The sequence below is a fragment of the Urocampus carinirostris genome, chromosome 13 (genome assembly GCF_059441175.1).
Source record: "Urocampus carinirostris isolate Australia breed hairy pipefish chromosome 13, RoL_Ucar_1.0, whole genome shotgun sequence".
NCBI lineage: Eukaryota > Metazoa > Chordata > Actinopteri > Syngnathiformes > Syngnathidae > Urocampus > Urocampus carinirostris.
Genome location: NC_142361.1, coordinates 5,696,321 through 5,712,273, shown reverse-complemented (window position 1 = coordinate 5,712,273; position 15,953 = coordinate 5,696,321). Strand labels below are relative to the sequence as shown.

General features: G+C 40.4%; 1 protein-coding gene across 1 annotated transcript in view; it reads left to right on the top strand.

Moving 5' to 3' along the window:
* wdpcp (WD repeat containing planar cell polarity effector) overlaps positions 1-15,953 on the top strand; it is a 118,439-nt gene that overhangs the window by 14,041 nt on the left and 88,445 nt on the right. Inside the window, 3 exon segments of the mRNA XM_088351996.1 lie at positions 11,715-11,850; positions 13,508-13,526; positions 15,341-15,456. Coding sequence (XP_088208122.1) covers positions 11,715-11,850; positions 13,508-13,526; positions 15,341-15,456 — 271 coding nt within the window.

Below are 15,953 nucleotides of genomic sequence, written 5' to 3'. Positions count from 1 at the left end.
TGAGTGAAACTCAGTACGACAATAGCCCTTGCCTTTGTCTTTGCACAGATGCTCACATAATTTGGAGTTTAACCAAAATGTTCAGTCAACAATCAACCCACCAATATCACTGAGAATCTGAAGCCTCGCCTGAAATTATATCTATAAAGGTTATTTATGAACAGAATTGGTGACAAAATGCAACCTTGGTAGAGTTCTATTTTCCCTGAAAACAAATCCATCATAATGCTGGCATTGCAGATTTATCTCTGATGCAAACAGGAACCTAACATATCACATTAGGCAATCAGTTTTCCATGTAGCACTGCCCAAAGCACACCATTTATCACCTCCTTCAAAACCACAAAACACATATGGTTAGGAGAATAGGTTACAATTGGGACAAAAATCACATTACTCCTTCTAAATGCAAGATGTGACTTCCAGATGGACTGTTTTCTCCAGGCAACTCTGAATATCCATTCATAAGTCAGGAGGGCTTTAAAACTCCTTTACAAAAAATAACATAGACTGCGGGTTGGTCATAAAATAGTGTAAATTAGTTGCAAAACATGCATTTCTCACCCATTTGTTTCGAACGACTCATCCTTAAAATAACCTTAAACACAAATGGTATTTTATTGAATACAAAGTATTAATGTGCATGTACAGTACGTGCTATAAACAAATTCGATTGAACTGAATCGTCTTTATTTTTATTCATATCAACAATGTGCAACATTGTATGCAACAAGTTCATACATTGCGCTCCAGGGTAACCATGTAATAAATACTTTAAAGAGAAAATAAGACTGTCAAGATAAATAGGCAAAACAATTTGCAAAGTAGTGCTTAGAGACTAGCCCAAGTTAAAATAATAGTGTAATGGTTTAAAAAATAGTATATCGTAACACTAGTGCAATTAAACGTACTGCAATGAAATTTAGCAGTGACAAAAACTATTCCCAAATAAGTTGCAAGGATTGTATATTCTTACAGTTTTACGTGCTGTTTTACAGTGGTGATGGCCATAGTTTTATAATGTAAAGGCTTAACGATGATAATACTAATGTGTCATGGGTCTTTGACCATGGGTTTTAACCAATTTTCTAAGGGCCTTCACTGTCCTTTTTAATCAATCAGTATTGGTTTTACCTCATCAATGAAAGGACCATCAAAAAAATTTTGAACTTATGGACTTGATTAATTAGGAGTGCGCTGTTCATTTTTACCAAAAACCCTCCCTTTGCACTTTTTGCAACTTTTAGTTGCCTTGCCATTGTTTCATTTCATTTAAAAGTGTTTATCATTTGCAGTGATTGATTCTGACACACATCCACTCTAAAATACGACATTTTGTGTCCACGCATACACACCGGACACAAACATACACATTACAGGTGCCACAGGTGAGGAAGCCGACTCTGCTAGCTAATTGCAGGCAAATCCTTTTGTGTTGTGCGTCCAGGGGCCTTCCCTTAAGAGCATCCATCAGTGTTTTTCCTCCATTGCATTTTCCTCCAGGGGGTCCCGCCTCTTTCCCTCCAACTCTTACCTACCAAACCCCACACCTCACCTCCCTAGCCGCACGCTCTCGGTCAGAAGAGAATAAGCAGAAGCCCAAATCTGCTAATTATTTCTTTCTTTCTGTATCAATTATTTGTTCATAACATGGCCTCCCTGCTTGGTCTCAAGACACACTTTAAAGGAACACCAATGCACACACACATAATCATGTACAAACACTCGCACTTAGTACATATGTAATAAAATATTTTTTTACAAAGACCAACAACTGTTCTGTACATGTTCTATGACTTTTGAAGAAACTGGCATAACACACATCTATAGTACGCACACATTCAGGACTCGCAGGTAAGCAGCCGATCAGCAGCCCCCCTACTGTGCTCCATTCAAAGCCTCCAAGGCACTAATTATTAGCATAAGGGTTGTGCGAGCAAGAGCAGGCCAGTTTGGCTTGGTTTGATGTTAGGGACTGTGCGTAGTGTGTAAGGAGCACTCTTCACATCTGTTGCTGGTTAAACTAAACCGCTTAGGTAATGAGAGTAGGAAGACTCTGGAGTACACTTGCTACTTGTAATTGACTTTTTTATTTTATGCTTTGTCTTGTAATCTCTTTTGTTGCCATGTACAGCTCAAGTTTGCCATCAAACTAATTTTAAAAACATGAAACTTACATATCCTTGCAAAACAGCAGTCTCCAACTTGTCCCCTAGGAGCACCTGCGTAGCCCACAGACTGGTATTGGAAATACAATACAATAAAACCAAATAGAATAGAATTGTCTTTATTGTCATTGATAAGCATGTAATGAAAATTGTATGCAATGAAGTCAGACATAGCAGTCCTGGGTAAACGTGTAATAAATAATTTTAAAGGTGGGGTGCGCCATTTGAAAACCAGGCTGCTATCATGACTTGAAGTCAGGAGATGACGGCACAGTATGACATAAATTGCGTGCATTTCTCAGACGCTCACAAATAAACTCTTTTTTTTTTCATCTTTTTGGGTGCTTGTTCCGCCCCGAACAGCCCTGACAAACGGAAGATAAAAGCAGATAGGTGAAATGGAAAATAAAGCGTCAGGGCTTTCATAAACTCCGTTGGGCATTGTTAACACATTCATAATAGAGAAAATCTTTAATATTCAACTTTTTAAGGGCCCCTTTTGAGAGAGAGGGAGAGAGGGAGAGAGAGAGAGAGAGAGAGATGCAATAACATAGATTCCCCAAAAAGTCGCAAGATATCAATTTTTTGTTTTGCGCGCTTGTTAAGGGTGGTGAGCCCTGGGGAAAAAAACTGTCTCCGAGAAATATCTGCCCATTCTTCGTGACAAAGCAACTCAAGTTAGCAGCTCAATTTCTTAAAGGTTTGATGGTGATAGTTTGTGCACAACATATTTCAGATCTTCCAACATGTTCTATAAGATTGAGGCCTGGACTTTGGCTTGGCCATTCTAAAACCTTTATATTGTTAGGTTTAGGGCCATTCTCCGGTTGGAAGGTGAACCTGCGCCCCATTCTCATGTCTCTTGCAGACTAGCAGATGTACTGCCAGAATTGACCTGTATTTGGTTCTATCCATCTTTCCATCAACTTTTATCATCTTTACAGTCCCCGCTAAATAAAAGCAAACCCAGAGCAAGATTCTGCCACCACCATGTTTGACAGTGGGGATGGTGTTTTAAAGGGTGATGCAGTGTTACTCTTACACCAAACGAAACACTTTGCATTCAACCCAATCATTTCAATTTAGGTCTCATCTGACCAGAGAACCTTGTTCCACATGTTGTGTCTCCTTTTGCTTGCAAATGCTAAAAGGACTTTCTTCTTCTTGTTCATGTTTTATTATATCCTTCAGGCTTTGGCTGGTTTTTGCTAGTTCACCCTGTGTCAGTGTGACTTTTTTTCTTCAGACATCTGAAGAAACCTTTGAGTTCTAACATCAGCTGTACGGTAACTGTTTGACGATGCAACAAATGATTTAATTTCTACTCTTTTTTTTCCTATTGGGCAAGAGTTTTTTTTTTTTTTTAAGGGTTTTTAATGTTTCCGCTGCTTTTGTATCTTTATTCAATTCCCCATTTGCCAGCTGCCCTTTATGTTTTGAGGTGCAATAGAACCAAGCCTTTTTTGTATGTGAATGCGGGTGATAATCCCGTTTCTGTGCGCCACGGATTAAACCAAACGCCAGACATGTTCGGAAGAGCCAGTCTGTTCCAGCTAGGTCCCTCTTTATGCCTCAGCGGTGTAACAATGCCGGGATATTCTCCTTTCTTAAACTTTGCCCGCATTCTCTACGGACGTATTTTCGTTGCATCATACCAAGGCTAGATTACATATGTTAGCGCAATCAAAGCATTAGTGACGTCCTTTTTGGCCAACAAGTTGCCCGTGCGCTCCGTGATTAAGAGTCCTTAAGTGAATTTTCATAGCCGGTTTCATTTACTCGTGTTTTAAATGTGCTTTGGCTAAGCCCATTGGCCTTTTATGTCAACACGGTGCTCAAGAGATGGAATTAAATGGATTTAGAGGGGGATGTGCCTTTCAGTGTGTCTGTGTGCGTGTTTGTGTTCATGGCTTGTACTTGCGTAAAGTTTGTTTATGTTTGCGACTTTTAATGCACGTCTAAAAAATGCACATACTTGAGGAATGAGCTGACTGAGGCTGAAGCCAGGAGATGGCGACAGAGAGTAACATATTTTCAAATTCAAGACAACACTTTAAAAAAAATGTAGATGTAGCAAAAGCACTCCCCTCATTTTTTTAAAATCATTTTACTGGAATATTTTTTTTTAATTTTTATTTTAAGAAAAACAGTCCTAAAGGTCATGATTGTGAATTGTTTTTTCCCACAACCTAAATTGTTGTACTATATGGATTTATCCTAGCATTTTGCATGCATGCATGTAAGGGTTATGTGTGTATTTTAATCATGTCTGTCTGGGTTCTCAATACCACATCCACCACCTGCTTTCAGATGCCCAGCCTGCTCTCATATCCACTCCTTCATTTGGGAACCAATGGGATTAATTCTAATCCTGTTTATGGACACTCGTCGAGATCAATACTTAACTGCATTCAACTTGATTTGCTTTTAATCTAGCACAAAGATGCTTAGTAAACTGCATTAAACGTTCTAGTCAAGTCAACTCAAGTCATATTTATTTGTATAGCCCTTTATCACAAAAAAAGTCTCAAAGGGCTGTACAGAGCACAATAACAACAAAATAACTAGTAAAATGTAACATCAGCTACATAGAATATTTTTGTAGGAACGGGAATATTTTAAGCAAATATGCAAAAAGTAAATATGTAACTTGGTTTGGAATCCAAATGCATGTGCATATATGCATGATTATATAATTGATAATAATATTGTATTGTAAAGTTCATTTGGAAAACAAATACAAATTTCTTGACACTCAAAAATCTAAAAAAATGCTAAATTAAAAAAAACAAAAAACATTATTCAGCTGTAACCATATTTCTTCCAACAATTTTTAAACCCAAAAGTCATTTATAGTGTATGACCGCCGCACAGTCCCAAATTTGGGTCTAGAGGGACAGTCGGATAAAAGCTGACACGGTTCATGTTTAGGGTGGGCAAATTAATCCAAATATCGATACTATCGAATATTGATACCGAGTGAGTAATGTGATCAGGTCGATACTATGGTTTTAAAATGAAGACAGTCTTCCCATTTTAACTATCACTATGATCATGTTGTTAGGGTGTTGTAACATTATAATGTATACAGTATACCTTATAACTCACAATACAATTGTGGTTTCACTTTATTTGCACTACTGATTTTTTATTCAAAATATTGTTCAATGAAAGGTACCACATTTTAATGACTATATGGCGCACTTGATTATAAGACGCACCTTCAGAAACACCCCCTTGTAAAATATTTCTTTCATATTTAAGGCACATTGAACAACCGTATTTTCACAACCTTAGGTGTCATCATGTTAAAAGGCGCAGCCTCCGTAGTTAGTTCTATTTCTGTATAAAAAAAATACACAGGGTGCACAGCACGATAGGGCGCGGGAGCCATCTGCCTGCAGCCGCGTTACAACACACCGATAGAACACAATTTTAATAAAAAAAGCTGGTGCAAAACAGTTTAGCACTCACAATTGTTCGTGGTAACCTATAACATAACCGTCAAAATCCTCGTCTTCTGTTTCTGACCAGAACAGCTTTGCTAAATATCCATTAAAAGGTTCTCTTTCTTCACATTCAGAGTTGCGTTCAGGGTAACTTTGCAAAAGCTCGAACAACTGTCCCGCCCAAGTGCCGACAATCCATTATTTTCATTATAATTCGCTCTAAGTTTCTGCGCCACCATAGTCCTGGTCTGTGTGGAGAAATGACTCCCTATCATGAAACGAACGTACCAAGACGACAACAATAACTTTAAAATTGCTAGATACGCTACGGTGTTAGCATTCATGAGTGCTTCTGCAAACAATGCATTGCGTGTGACGTCACTTGTGGCGGAAACGGGAGAAGGAATAGATCGCATACACGTGGGTTAGTTGAAAATGGGACCGATCTCACCAAAACATCAGATTTCACGCAAAAATATTGTAAGTCTTGACTCGGCCAAGGCTCGAATCTGTGACATCCTAGTCTCGGAGCAGGCACCCAACCCTAAGACCACCAAGCTGGTCTCTGACCACCACTTTACATGAGACACAGGGCACACTGAACGATAAAAGGGACTGCGCAATTTGAAGAAAAGCCAATACTTTGATGTGCGCCTTATGGTTGTGAAAATACAGTATAAGGCACATGGGATTAAAACAAAAGACAAAAAACATATTTAATAGATCATTAATATAAGGGAATCTAGTTTTACAACTAAAATAAATCGATTTTTTTCCTAATGGTTACACCATGTCGTTGAACGTATTGTATTTACTGTTTTTCTGTCTCTTTGATACTAGATTATAGTGTGCACTTTCAAATCTTTGGCAAATTTTTTTGGGGTGCTTTTTTGAGTCCAGAAATATGGTATTTTAGTTGTCTTGTTGACATTGTTATTCTGTGTTTGCACTTTGCATATATTGCTGCTTTTTTGGTCTCTTGACTCTCGTTCTAAAACAGTTGTTAAAGTATTTTGTTTTTTATACTGTTGAAGGTTTGTACATTGTATTTTTTATTCTACATGCACTTTGACTTCATAATATTTTGACATCATGGACGATATTATAGGTGTCATGTTAACCTTGTTGTGTTTGTATTTTATTTACTACTTTTTTTCCTGAGTTTTGTTCTCAAACAGTAGTAATACAAATATTAATATATATTTTATACTGGTAAAATTTGCTTCGTAGTTACTTAATAAAAATTGGACAAGTTTTACGCCGTTTTTATCGTAATCATAAAGTAACTCAAAGAGTAGGGGTTCAATTATTTAATGATCACAACATTTCCAAGCAAAGGTATAGGTATCGAATCTGTATTGATCGATACCACCCTGTTTCATGTATTTACTTGGATCGGCTCAAAACTGAAATTCCTAGTATGGTCGACCGCTAGTTTATGTCGCAGTTCTTTCATGCTTTCAAGCGCTTTTTCCGCCCTTTCGGAATATTTGCATATTAATTTGAAATTCATTTGAAGTGTAATCATAGCAGCGCCTCTGACGTATATAAATAGATACACACACACACACACACACATTCGCAGAATGGTTAATTGTGGGTTAGATTTCCAAATCTTGGGGTGCAGCCTTACTCATTCAACTCAAAGCAGCATATCTGAGAGACATGTGTTACAGCTCCCACCCCCCACAAACGTCCCCTCCTTTACCATTTGATTGCTTTCATAAACAGATTAATTTGAAGGAGAGTGGGGGTGTCCTAATTGCTAATCAGTGTTTCCATGCGGCTCCTGAAGACTTGAGTGCGTTTTCCATGCAATGTAACGGAAAAAAAAAAACATGAAAAGCCTTCGAGCTTGCTGAGCGTAACAGAGAAAGAGGAGGATGTAGATCGGTAGGAGGAGAAAAAAAAGGAGGAATGATAGAAATATAAATGAATCAAGAACAAGACTGAGCTGCAAAAGTGGCAAATCTTGTCTACGTGCGGACATAAGCATTGAGACACGTCAAGCCTGGATCTGGAATAAACTTGCCACCTTAACAGTGTGTATTATTTGACCACTAGATATCGTTGCATGGTGGAGTGTAACTAAAAACATATGCTAAAAAGCACAAGGAATAATACAAACAATGGAGACTGAAAGTGACCAAAACTCACAGTTTTACTTTTCATTATTTTGAGGTTTTTGGTAGCAGCAAGATGGCGGACATTTATGTAAATTCACTTTAGGTGAGGCTTATTTTATGGAAAATTAATAGTAATTTATTAACCGACGAGTATTTCTCTAAAGCTCGGTGACCTTGGAGGTAGGGCGCCCGCCCCGAGACTGGGAGGTTGCAGGTTCAAGCCTTGGCCGAGTCATACCTAAGGGGCCGGTCACACAGACATTTGCGGCTTAATCACGGCCAGAAATTTCTGCCTGTGAGGCGGACGCTATTGGACGCTTTGAGATCGCCATACAGACGAGATACAGCAGTGCTTAACACGCGGTCGGAAATTCGCGCGCGGGTGGCAGCGCGAAAAAGTTTTGCGCTGCTCAATTCTTCAGAGCGCGGGTACACAGCCTTTCACGAGCATATCGAGGCTGAACCACGGCCAGGAGTTTCTGGCCGTGAAGCAGCCGCTGTTGGGCGCTGTTGGACGTTTAGAGACCGCCATATAGACGAGATACAGCAGTGCTTTACTCGCGGTCGGAAATTCACACGCGGTTGGCCGCGCGAAAAAGTTTTGAGCTGCTCAAAAGTTTGAGCACGTGTTAAACCGCGTGCTGCACACATGGTTAACACGAGGTAATGACGCGGAAATGACGCGGAACGACGTGCTCTGGCCGCGGCCAGGGCGTGGTTACACATGGGTAGGACGGGAAATTTCAGCGGGTAATCGTGGGTGGAGCATGGTAATAGCATGTTCTGCGCCTGTATCGCGGTGTTATTACGTGAAATTAGCGTGTTACGCGTGTGACAGTCAAACGCCTTTCTCCGCGTATATACAGCGCGATTTGCCGAGCACGCGTCAGTCGTGCTCGAGACGTCAAGGGGGTGAACATGGATCCCCGTCAGTGTAGTGACCTCGTCTTAATCCATTTTTATTTCTTGACATTTCTTTTCAAGATAATAAAATAAAAATGATGCCATAGCTTGAAATCTTGATCTTCACGGGACTGTTTCTTGAGCGGTTATGATTTCTACAGCCCGGTGTTATCCGAGAAATGCATCCCTGCCGAGATTTGCATCCCCTCGCTACTACAACCACTTTTACCTCATTTTATCTCACTTTTAGGGAATGTAATGGCGAACATATAACCAAAACCACTTCGTCTTGCATTTGTTGGGAATGTAATACAACTTAAACCATTCCGTCTTTGTTTTTGTTGTGATCGTAATCGAACGGTAAATCCTCCCCCCCTCGCGTGAACGCGCATTCTGCTGCGCTTCCAACAAAAGCGATCGTATTCTATATAAAACGCTTATTAAAACAATAAAGCGAGCTAATTATAACAATTGTGAGATCCTAGTCTATATAACGCGTTTATTTAAACAATAAAGTGCGATCGTATTCTACAAAATGCGTTTGTTAACGCGGAAGAAAAAGTCACCAACGTCAATGCACGCTTCCAACCAAAGCGATCGCAGCAGAATGCGCGTTCACGCGAGGGGGTGGGGGGTTGGTTGTGTTGCGTAGGAGTCGGATTTGGGCACAACACCGGCTCGGGAGCTTTTATACCCGTGGTCCACACGAGAAAATGACGCAGAAATGACGCGATGAGGAAGCGGAACAGTCGCCGGCGTCTGTTTTGCGGGCATACCACCGATGAACAGCGGGTTGGCTAATTTTGCGCATTTTCCATCGCGGGCAACCACGGGCAAAAAAAAAAACGCAAAATTTTAGCCGTGATTCAGCCGCAAACGGCTGTGTGACTGGCCCCTAAGACTTACAACATTGGTACTCATTGCCTCCTTGCTTGGCGCTCGGCATCAGGGGTTGGAATTGGGGGTTTTGGTCACCTAATGACTTCCAACACATCAGTTGGGTTGAGCGAGGGGGCTGGGAATCGCCTCCTCTGTATCAATATCCCAGAAAAGAGTCAGAAATGTGAACGTTTTCTTGACTCTAGCCACCTCCCACTAGGCCCTAGTGACTAGGGGGAGATGGCTCCAGTATATATATATATATATATATATATATATATATATATATATATATATATATATATATCTCATCTCATCTCATCAGCCGTACCCCTTATCCTCATTAGGGTCGCGGGGGGCTGGAGCCCATCCCAGCCATCTCCGGGCAGTGGGCAGGGGACACCCTGAACTGGTTGCCAGCCAATCGCAGGGCACACAGGGACAGACAACGCATTCGCTCATTCACACCTAGGGACAATTTTGGACCGACCAATTCACCTGAAATGCATGTTTTTGGAACGTGGGAGGAAACCAGAGTGCCCGGAGGAAACCCACGCAAGCACGGGGAGAACATACAAACTCCGCACAGGAAGTCTGGAGCTGGATTTGAACCCACGACAGGTTCCCATGACATGAACTGTGCCGCACAAACGCTAACCACTGCGCCGCCGTGCTGCCCATTATATATATATATATATATATATATATATATATATATATATATATGGGTTAGATTTCCAAATCTTGGGGTGCAGCCTTACTCACATATATATACCGGAGCCATATCCCCCTAGTGGGAGGTGGCTAGAGTCAAGAAAACGTTCACATTTCTTTTTTAAAAAATAATTAAATGACAAATCATTTTTGCTTATTATTTAAATCATTATTGAGTTTTTTTTATTAATAAAGTTTTTTTTACCACCAGGAGGTGGTAAATTAAACATACTGTATCTTTAATGCTAGCTCAAAATAAGAGAGAAAAGCTGAGTCTTAAGCCTTTGTTGAAGGTTAAAAGCCAAATACAATTATTATGACACAATTCAAACATTTATGGTCTTTTTTTTCTGTGAATTACGGAGAATGAAACCAACGCTCCTTTTTCTGTCAGTAATCAATTTATTTGGAGCATTATGTTAGTTCTTTAATTGCACTCGGTTTATGAAATTTTATTTTGATTTGCTTCTTTTGTGGATGAAAAAAACGTTTCAAAATTGTTTTAATGATTATATACATGTACTACACTAATCCCTCATGGTTTACTTTTTGTTGTTTTGATACTTAGCCTGTATTCATTGTGCAATGCATTGTGTTCTACAGCAGCAACACTTAGCAAATATTAAGATGGGGGGCATGTTCCACAGGGCTTATGTGTGTGTTGTCTGGCCGTGGCTGTGTACGGGACTGTGATAGGCACGTGTATGTTGTCAGTCAAACAATAGGGCGCGCGCCCAAGTCAATTGGTCCACCAAAAGAAACTATGAAGCACCGCGACAGCTAGTATTTTAGCAGCTCATTACATTGAAAAGAAAATTCATCAATTAAATCGGACTCAGGAGGGTCAGAAGAGCACAAAGGTGCCGGGAGAAAAAGCAATAGCGAGGCTGCAGGTCTGGCCTACTGCTTTGGCTTGGCTTTGAGGATAATATCTTAAGCCACACCTGACGTGCCTGTATCTTACCAATGCCAGCTCCATCACCTATGAAATGGATGACCTGAAGCTACAGCTCTCTTTTGGAAACAGATACATTCGTGACTTTTGTATGATAATGATTACGGAGACCTGGCTTAACCAAGGATCCTTGATCCTAGTGTGAAGCTAGCGTGCTGCTCTTGACATCGTTTTCTTACACTGAAAGTAAAAGCCCTCCTATTTTGTTGTACTCCTGTGTAATGACAATAAAGACCATCAATATCCCAATTCTGTGTTCTGTGTTTTTAGTTTTAGATTTATAGTAGTTGGTTTTTTACAATCGTATGTATTGTATTTTACTGATATCTAATAAATAAATACATGTTTCTACTTTGCGGGTTTTGACTATCGCAGGACTTTTTTGGGACGCAACCCCTGCAAAAAATGAGGGATCACTGCATACACCTTTTTCTCTCGGTAAAATGTGTTACTTTTGTCTTTAAAATATAAGTTTCTGACTCCATGCAACAAAAAGTATTCTTTTTAATCTTCTTTTCAGCTGTGTTGGGCGATGATCTTTTTGTGCTGTCCTTCCCGAAGCAGAGCCAAGTTGCCGTCATCTAGTTCAACAAGAAGATCACGAACTCTTCCCCTAAAACTGGCAGAGACTGTCACGGAATGGGGGGGGGGGGGCTGTCACAAGGCGTGGTGGAGTGGAAGGGGTGACCGGACCAGAACGGAGGCAGGAGGCAGGAAGGGAGAACTCGATTGAGTGACGATCCATAAGTTTTATTTAACAAATAAAAGTCGCCCAATACTCCGGGACAAAACAGAACAGTACCGAGTTCCTCCGGCACGAACTCAACAGGACAAGGCATAACAGACGGAAAATGTTTAAAACTAAAACAGGACAAGGCATAACAAACCGGGGAATGTGTAATGAGCCAGCGACCGCCAAACCCACAACCCAGCCTTAAGTAGCAAACCAGCAATCAGCTGATCTGCTTCAGCTTGAGTTCGGGGGCGCGGCAGACTGGTCGCCACGGAGACCGTGACAGAGACACTGAAAAACTTTTAGCATCTGCCATCAAGGTACACCAATGTGCAACAAATACATTTTTTTAAAAACATATGTTTGGTCACTTATTTATTTACTTCCATTATCTTAAGTAATTTTTAATCTCCCTTTTTTAATGTAATTTTTTTTCTGACATTTTTTTCCATCAAGTGCTTATTTTGCGGGAAGTCACCCCACACTGCACATTGATAAACTCTCCGAGGATTTTTGGTTGTTCTTCGCGGGGTTGCATTCATTGATTAATTTATTTATTTATTAAATGCTAAAAGACTCTTATGTTGTAAAGTTTATGAATGACCTATGTCCCAAGATGACAATATCTGTGTATTGTTTAGTGATGCCCTTGCAACATCCATTTCAGCTTGGTTATCCTGGAAGATGTGAGGTCCCTTCCCAAGGTTTTTTATTTTTTGTTATTTTTTCTTGCTGAGGTTCTGTGTTTTTCCTTGCACTTATGAAGGATTAAATCAGGGGAGGATTCAATAATGGTCTGTAGTCTATACTAGACTGTGGTCTGTGCAGAGTTCTTGTGATTAAACATGACTTGACTTAAACCCAATTTACAGGGTCAAGTATTTGTTTAACAATAAAGATATTTGTAAATATTTTTTCTTAACATATAACCTCTGTGTTGACAAATCATAAGTTCAAAAATAATCTAGACGCTTTATTGCATAACTGTTGATTTACTTTACTTTACATGATACTTTGTCATCATCCTGTGGACGTTATGGAAAACTATATTTACCTTCTGGTTGGCAACCCAAAAAAGCCTTACTGTCTTGGACCTCAAAAAAAAAAAAAAAACATTGGGCCAAGTAAAATTTAAAAAAAATTGTCTGGAGTCGCAAAAAATTAAAAGCCTTATATAAAAAGGAAGCCCATACTGTATCTATATTCTTTTGTAATGGTTAAGAATGTGTTCTGTTTTGTCCTACAGAAACCACAGAGGGTTTTGTTTGTATGATGGCTTTTAGAGGAACTTGATTTGCGGATACATAATGTAGGTTTGTCAAGTTGTTTTATGTAGGTGTACAACTTAGACCGCAACCTCATTGACACGCAGGCAGAGAAGCAGAAATAGGGCGGGTCAACTGTTTGGCTTATCAGAATGCTGAACACAAATCACAATGAATGGTAGTAAAACAGCATTACAGCAAGGGATTACTGTACTTCTTGCAAATCATCTTAATTTGTCCTTATTGGCCTTATGTAGCTTGCAAAATGTTAAAAATTGTCGTTTATAAACATAATTAAACCTTTGTTTGTATCAGAGCCAACGAGGTTACGAAGGTAACAATGGAGAAAAGGACTGAGGAAAACAATTAGCTTAAAGGAACTGAACTAAAGCTCATCTGAGTGAGTGAACAAAGTACACATCAAAAGATATTCACACACAAACAGTTTAAAGAGCGGTACAAAGAAAGCAGAAATAGATTTTTCAGATCAATGAGAAATGTCGGGTCAAAAAGAAGAGCAGTCACTTGCAAAATCAGGAGCAGGATGTCAGAAAATGTTTCTTCATAAACCAAAATGTATGTATTTGTATTTCTTATTTGTGTTTTATGATTTAAGATTTTGTTTCCATGTGTGAGGGAGCTGAATTAGAATGATGGCAGCCCAGCAGATGATAGGGATGAAGGGAACAAAGTGTTGCCAAAAAACGCTGAATGGGAGATCACTGACAGATTTGGAAAATGTAAGGGGAGGGGAGAATCATCGGGTTAATAATAACACACTATATCTACCCTACGCACACGCCCTCTCATCTCTTTCTGGATATATATTTATATATTTTCTCGCATTTGCTGGTCAGCAATAATCAGAAAGCACTTCTCTGCTGGGTTGGATTAGTTTGGCCCTCACCCTCCCTCCAAGCTTAGCCCATTGGACCAGGGCAATGTGTGCATCTACTGTGGAAAGGGGGGAGTCTTGAGGGTGAAATGGGGTTTGAGCATCTTGCAAGCAATGTGTATCATGGGTTTATGAGGACTTTAGCAAGGCAATTCATTGCAAGGACTAATTCAAGTATATTTGTCATAACAATTTTTCTTGTCTGTGAGTGTGTGCGTGCGTTTGTGTGCATGCATGTGGTTGGGGGTTGGGAGGCTGGGGTAGGGGGGTGTTGTTCTTTGGTTTCAGGACGTCTACCATAGGTCAAAGCCAAGGTTGGCGGAATGCATGCAGTGGCAGGCCGTGCACTTCACACCTAGGGCTTCAGTGTTGCAATAACAGTTTTATGGCTATAAAACATTTACTGCAGTTACAGCTACGATACATAGAAAAAGCATTAATAATCGTCACATAAAATTGCAATATTTGAAACTCAACAAAATCCTCTTTTGTTCACAAAATCCATCCTTCTTTTTTTTACTTATTAGTGGGCAGGATGTAACGTAAATTTGCTTTTCTTTCAGCAATGAGAAAAACTAGCTACGCAGTTTTCTTTGTTTTTGGATCCAGCACTTAAACATTGTTCCAGAAATAAAAGTTTCTGCTTGCCCAAAAAATGCATTAATGCCCCCTAGCCAATCATAGTTTGTGAAAATGCTAAGGTTTCCCTGAGTCAGCTAGAATACCCTGGCTTCGAAATCTGATTGGCTAAATCAGAAGTTTATCGACACTTATGTTATGCTACAGGGCCTGCACAGGTGATCTTGAAGGCTTTCGGGTACAGTTATAACCCTGGCAACAAGTAAAGGCTGAATTGAAATTCGTTAAATGCTTAAACATGCAAGCACACATCTAGAAGCAGTGCAAGCAGTAGAAAAGCAATGCAAGTTAACTGACAATTTGGAATCATTTAGAAAGTATTAATGGACAAAATATAATCAACATCAAATGATTCTAGGCCAGCAGAGAAGGCCTTGCAGTTCCTGAAGGCCCACCACTGGATGCATGCATACATGAATCGTCTCAGGACAAATAATGCAAATGTCAGAAGTGGAAAGAAAGAGGAAAGCATTATTATCATTATAATACATTTTTAATCTGTATTTTTAAAAATATGGACTTTTCCTGTGATGCTATGTATAGCACTCTAAACCAGGTGCATTTTAACATTTTTGGCTACAAAGTAAGGAACAAATGTTTTTGTACTTGCATAGGTGATGACCGTGGAATTCCCAGGGTGGGAAAAACGCCTCTACCAAGGCATGGGTCTCAACCAGCGAGAAGATGTAGCACTTTTATGGTGGAGGTCTGGCAGTCATGACCAGGAAATGTGGCCATACTTACTTACTTACTTATTGCTCCAGCGAAGGTCGGGGGGTCCCGTCCCTGTGCGTTGAGCCGACCAGATGAACCAGGTTTTTCCAATGCTGGCGGTCTTGTGCCAGCTGTTCTGCATCCTCTACGGCAACTCCGTGTTGTTGGAGGTCGCCCGCAACGACGTCGAGCCATCGAGTGCGGGGTTTCCCTCGTGGTCGTCTCCAGCCTGCGGCCTTTGGGTCAAACTGGAGAATGGCTCGTGTCGGATGGTCTGGTGGTAGACGAAGGACATGGCCAAACCAGCGGGTGCGGCGTTGTGCGACCAAGGAAGATGCTTGGGGCTGGCACGTGCGGGCTCTGAGCTCTTTATTGGAGACTCGCTGGGGCCACCTGATGTTCTCGATGGTTCTGAGAGCCCTGCTATCAAAACCATCGATTCTTGTGGCCAGGGTGTCGTTCAGGGGCCATGTTTCTGAGCCATAAAGCAGGATAGGGAGTACGGCGAGGTTG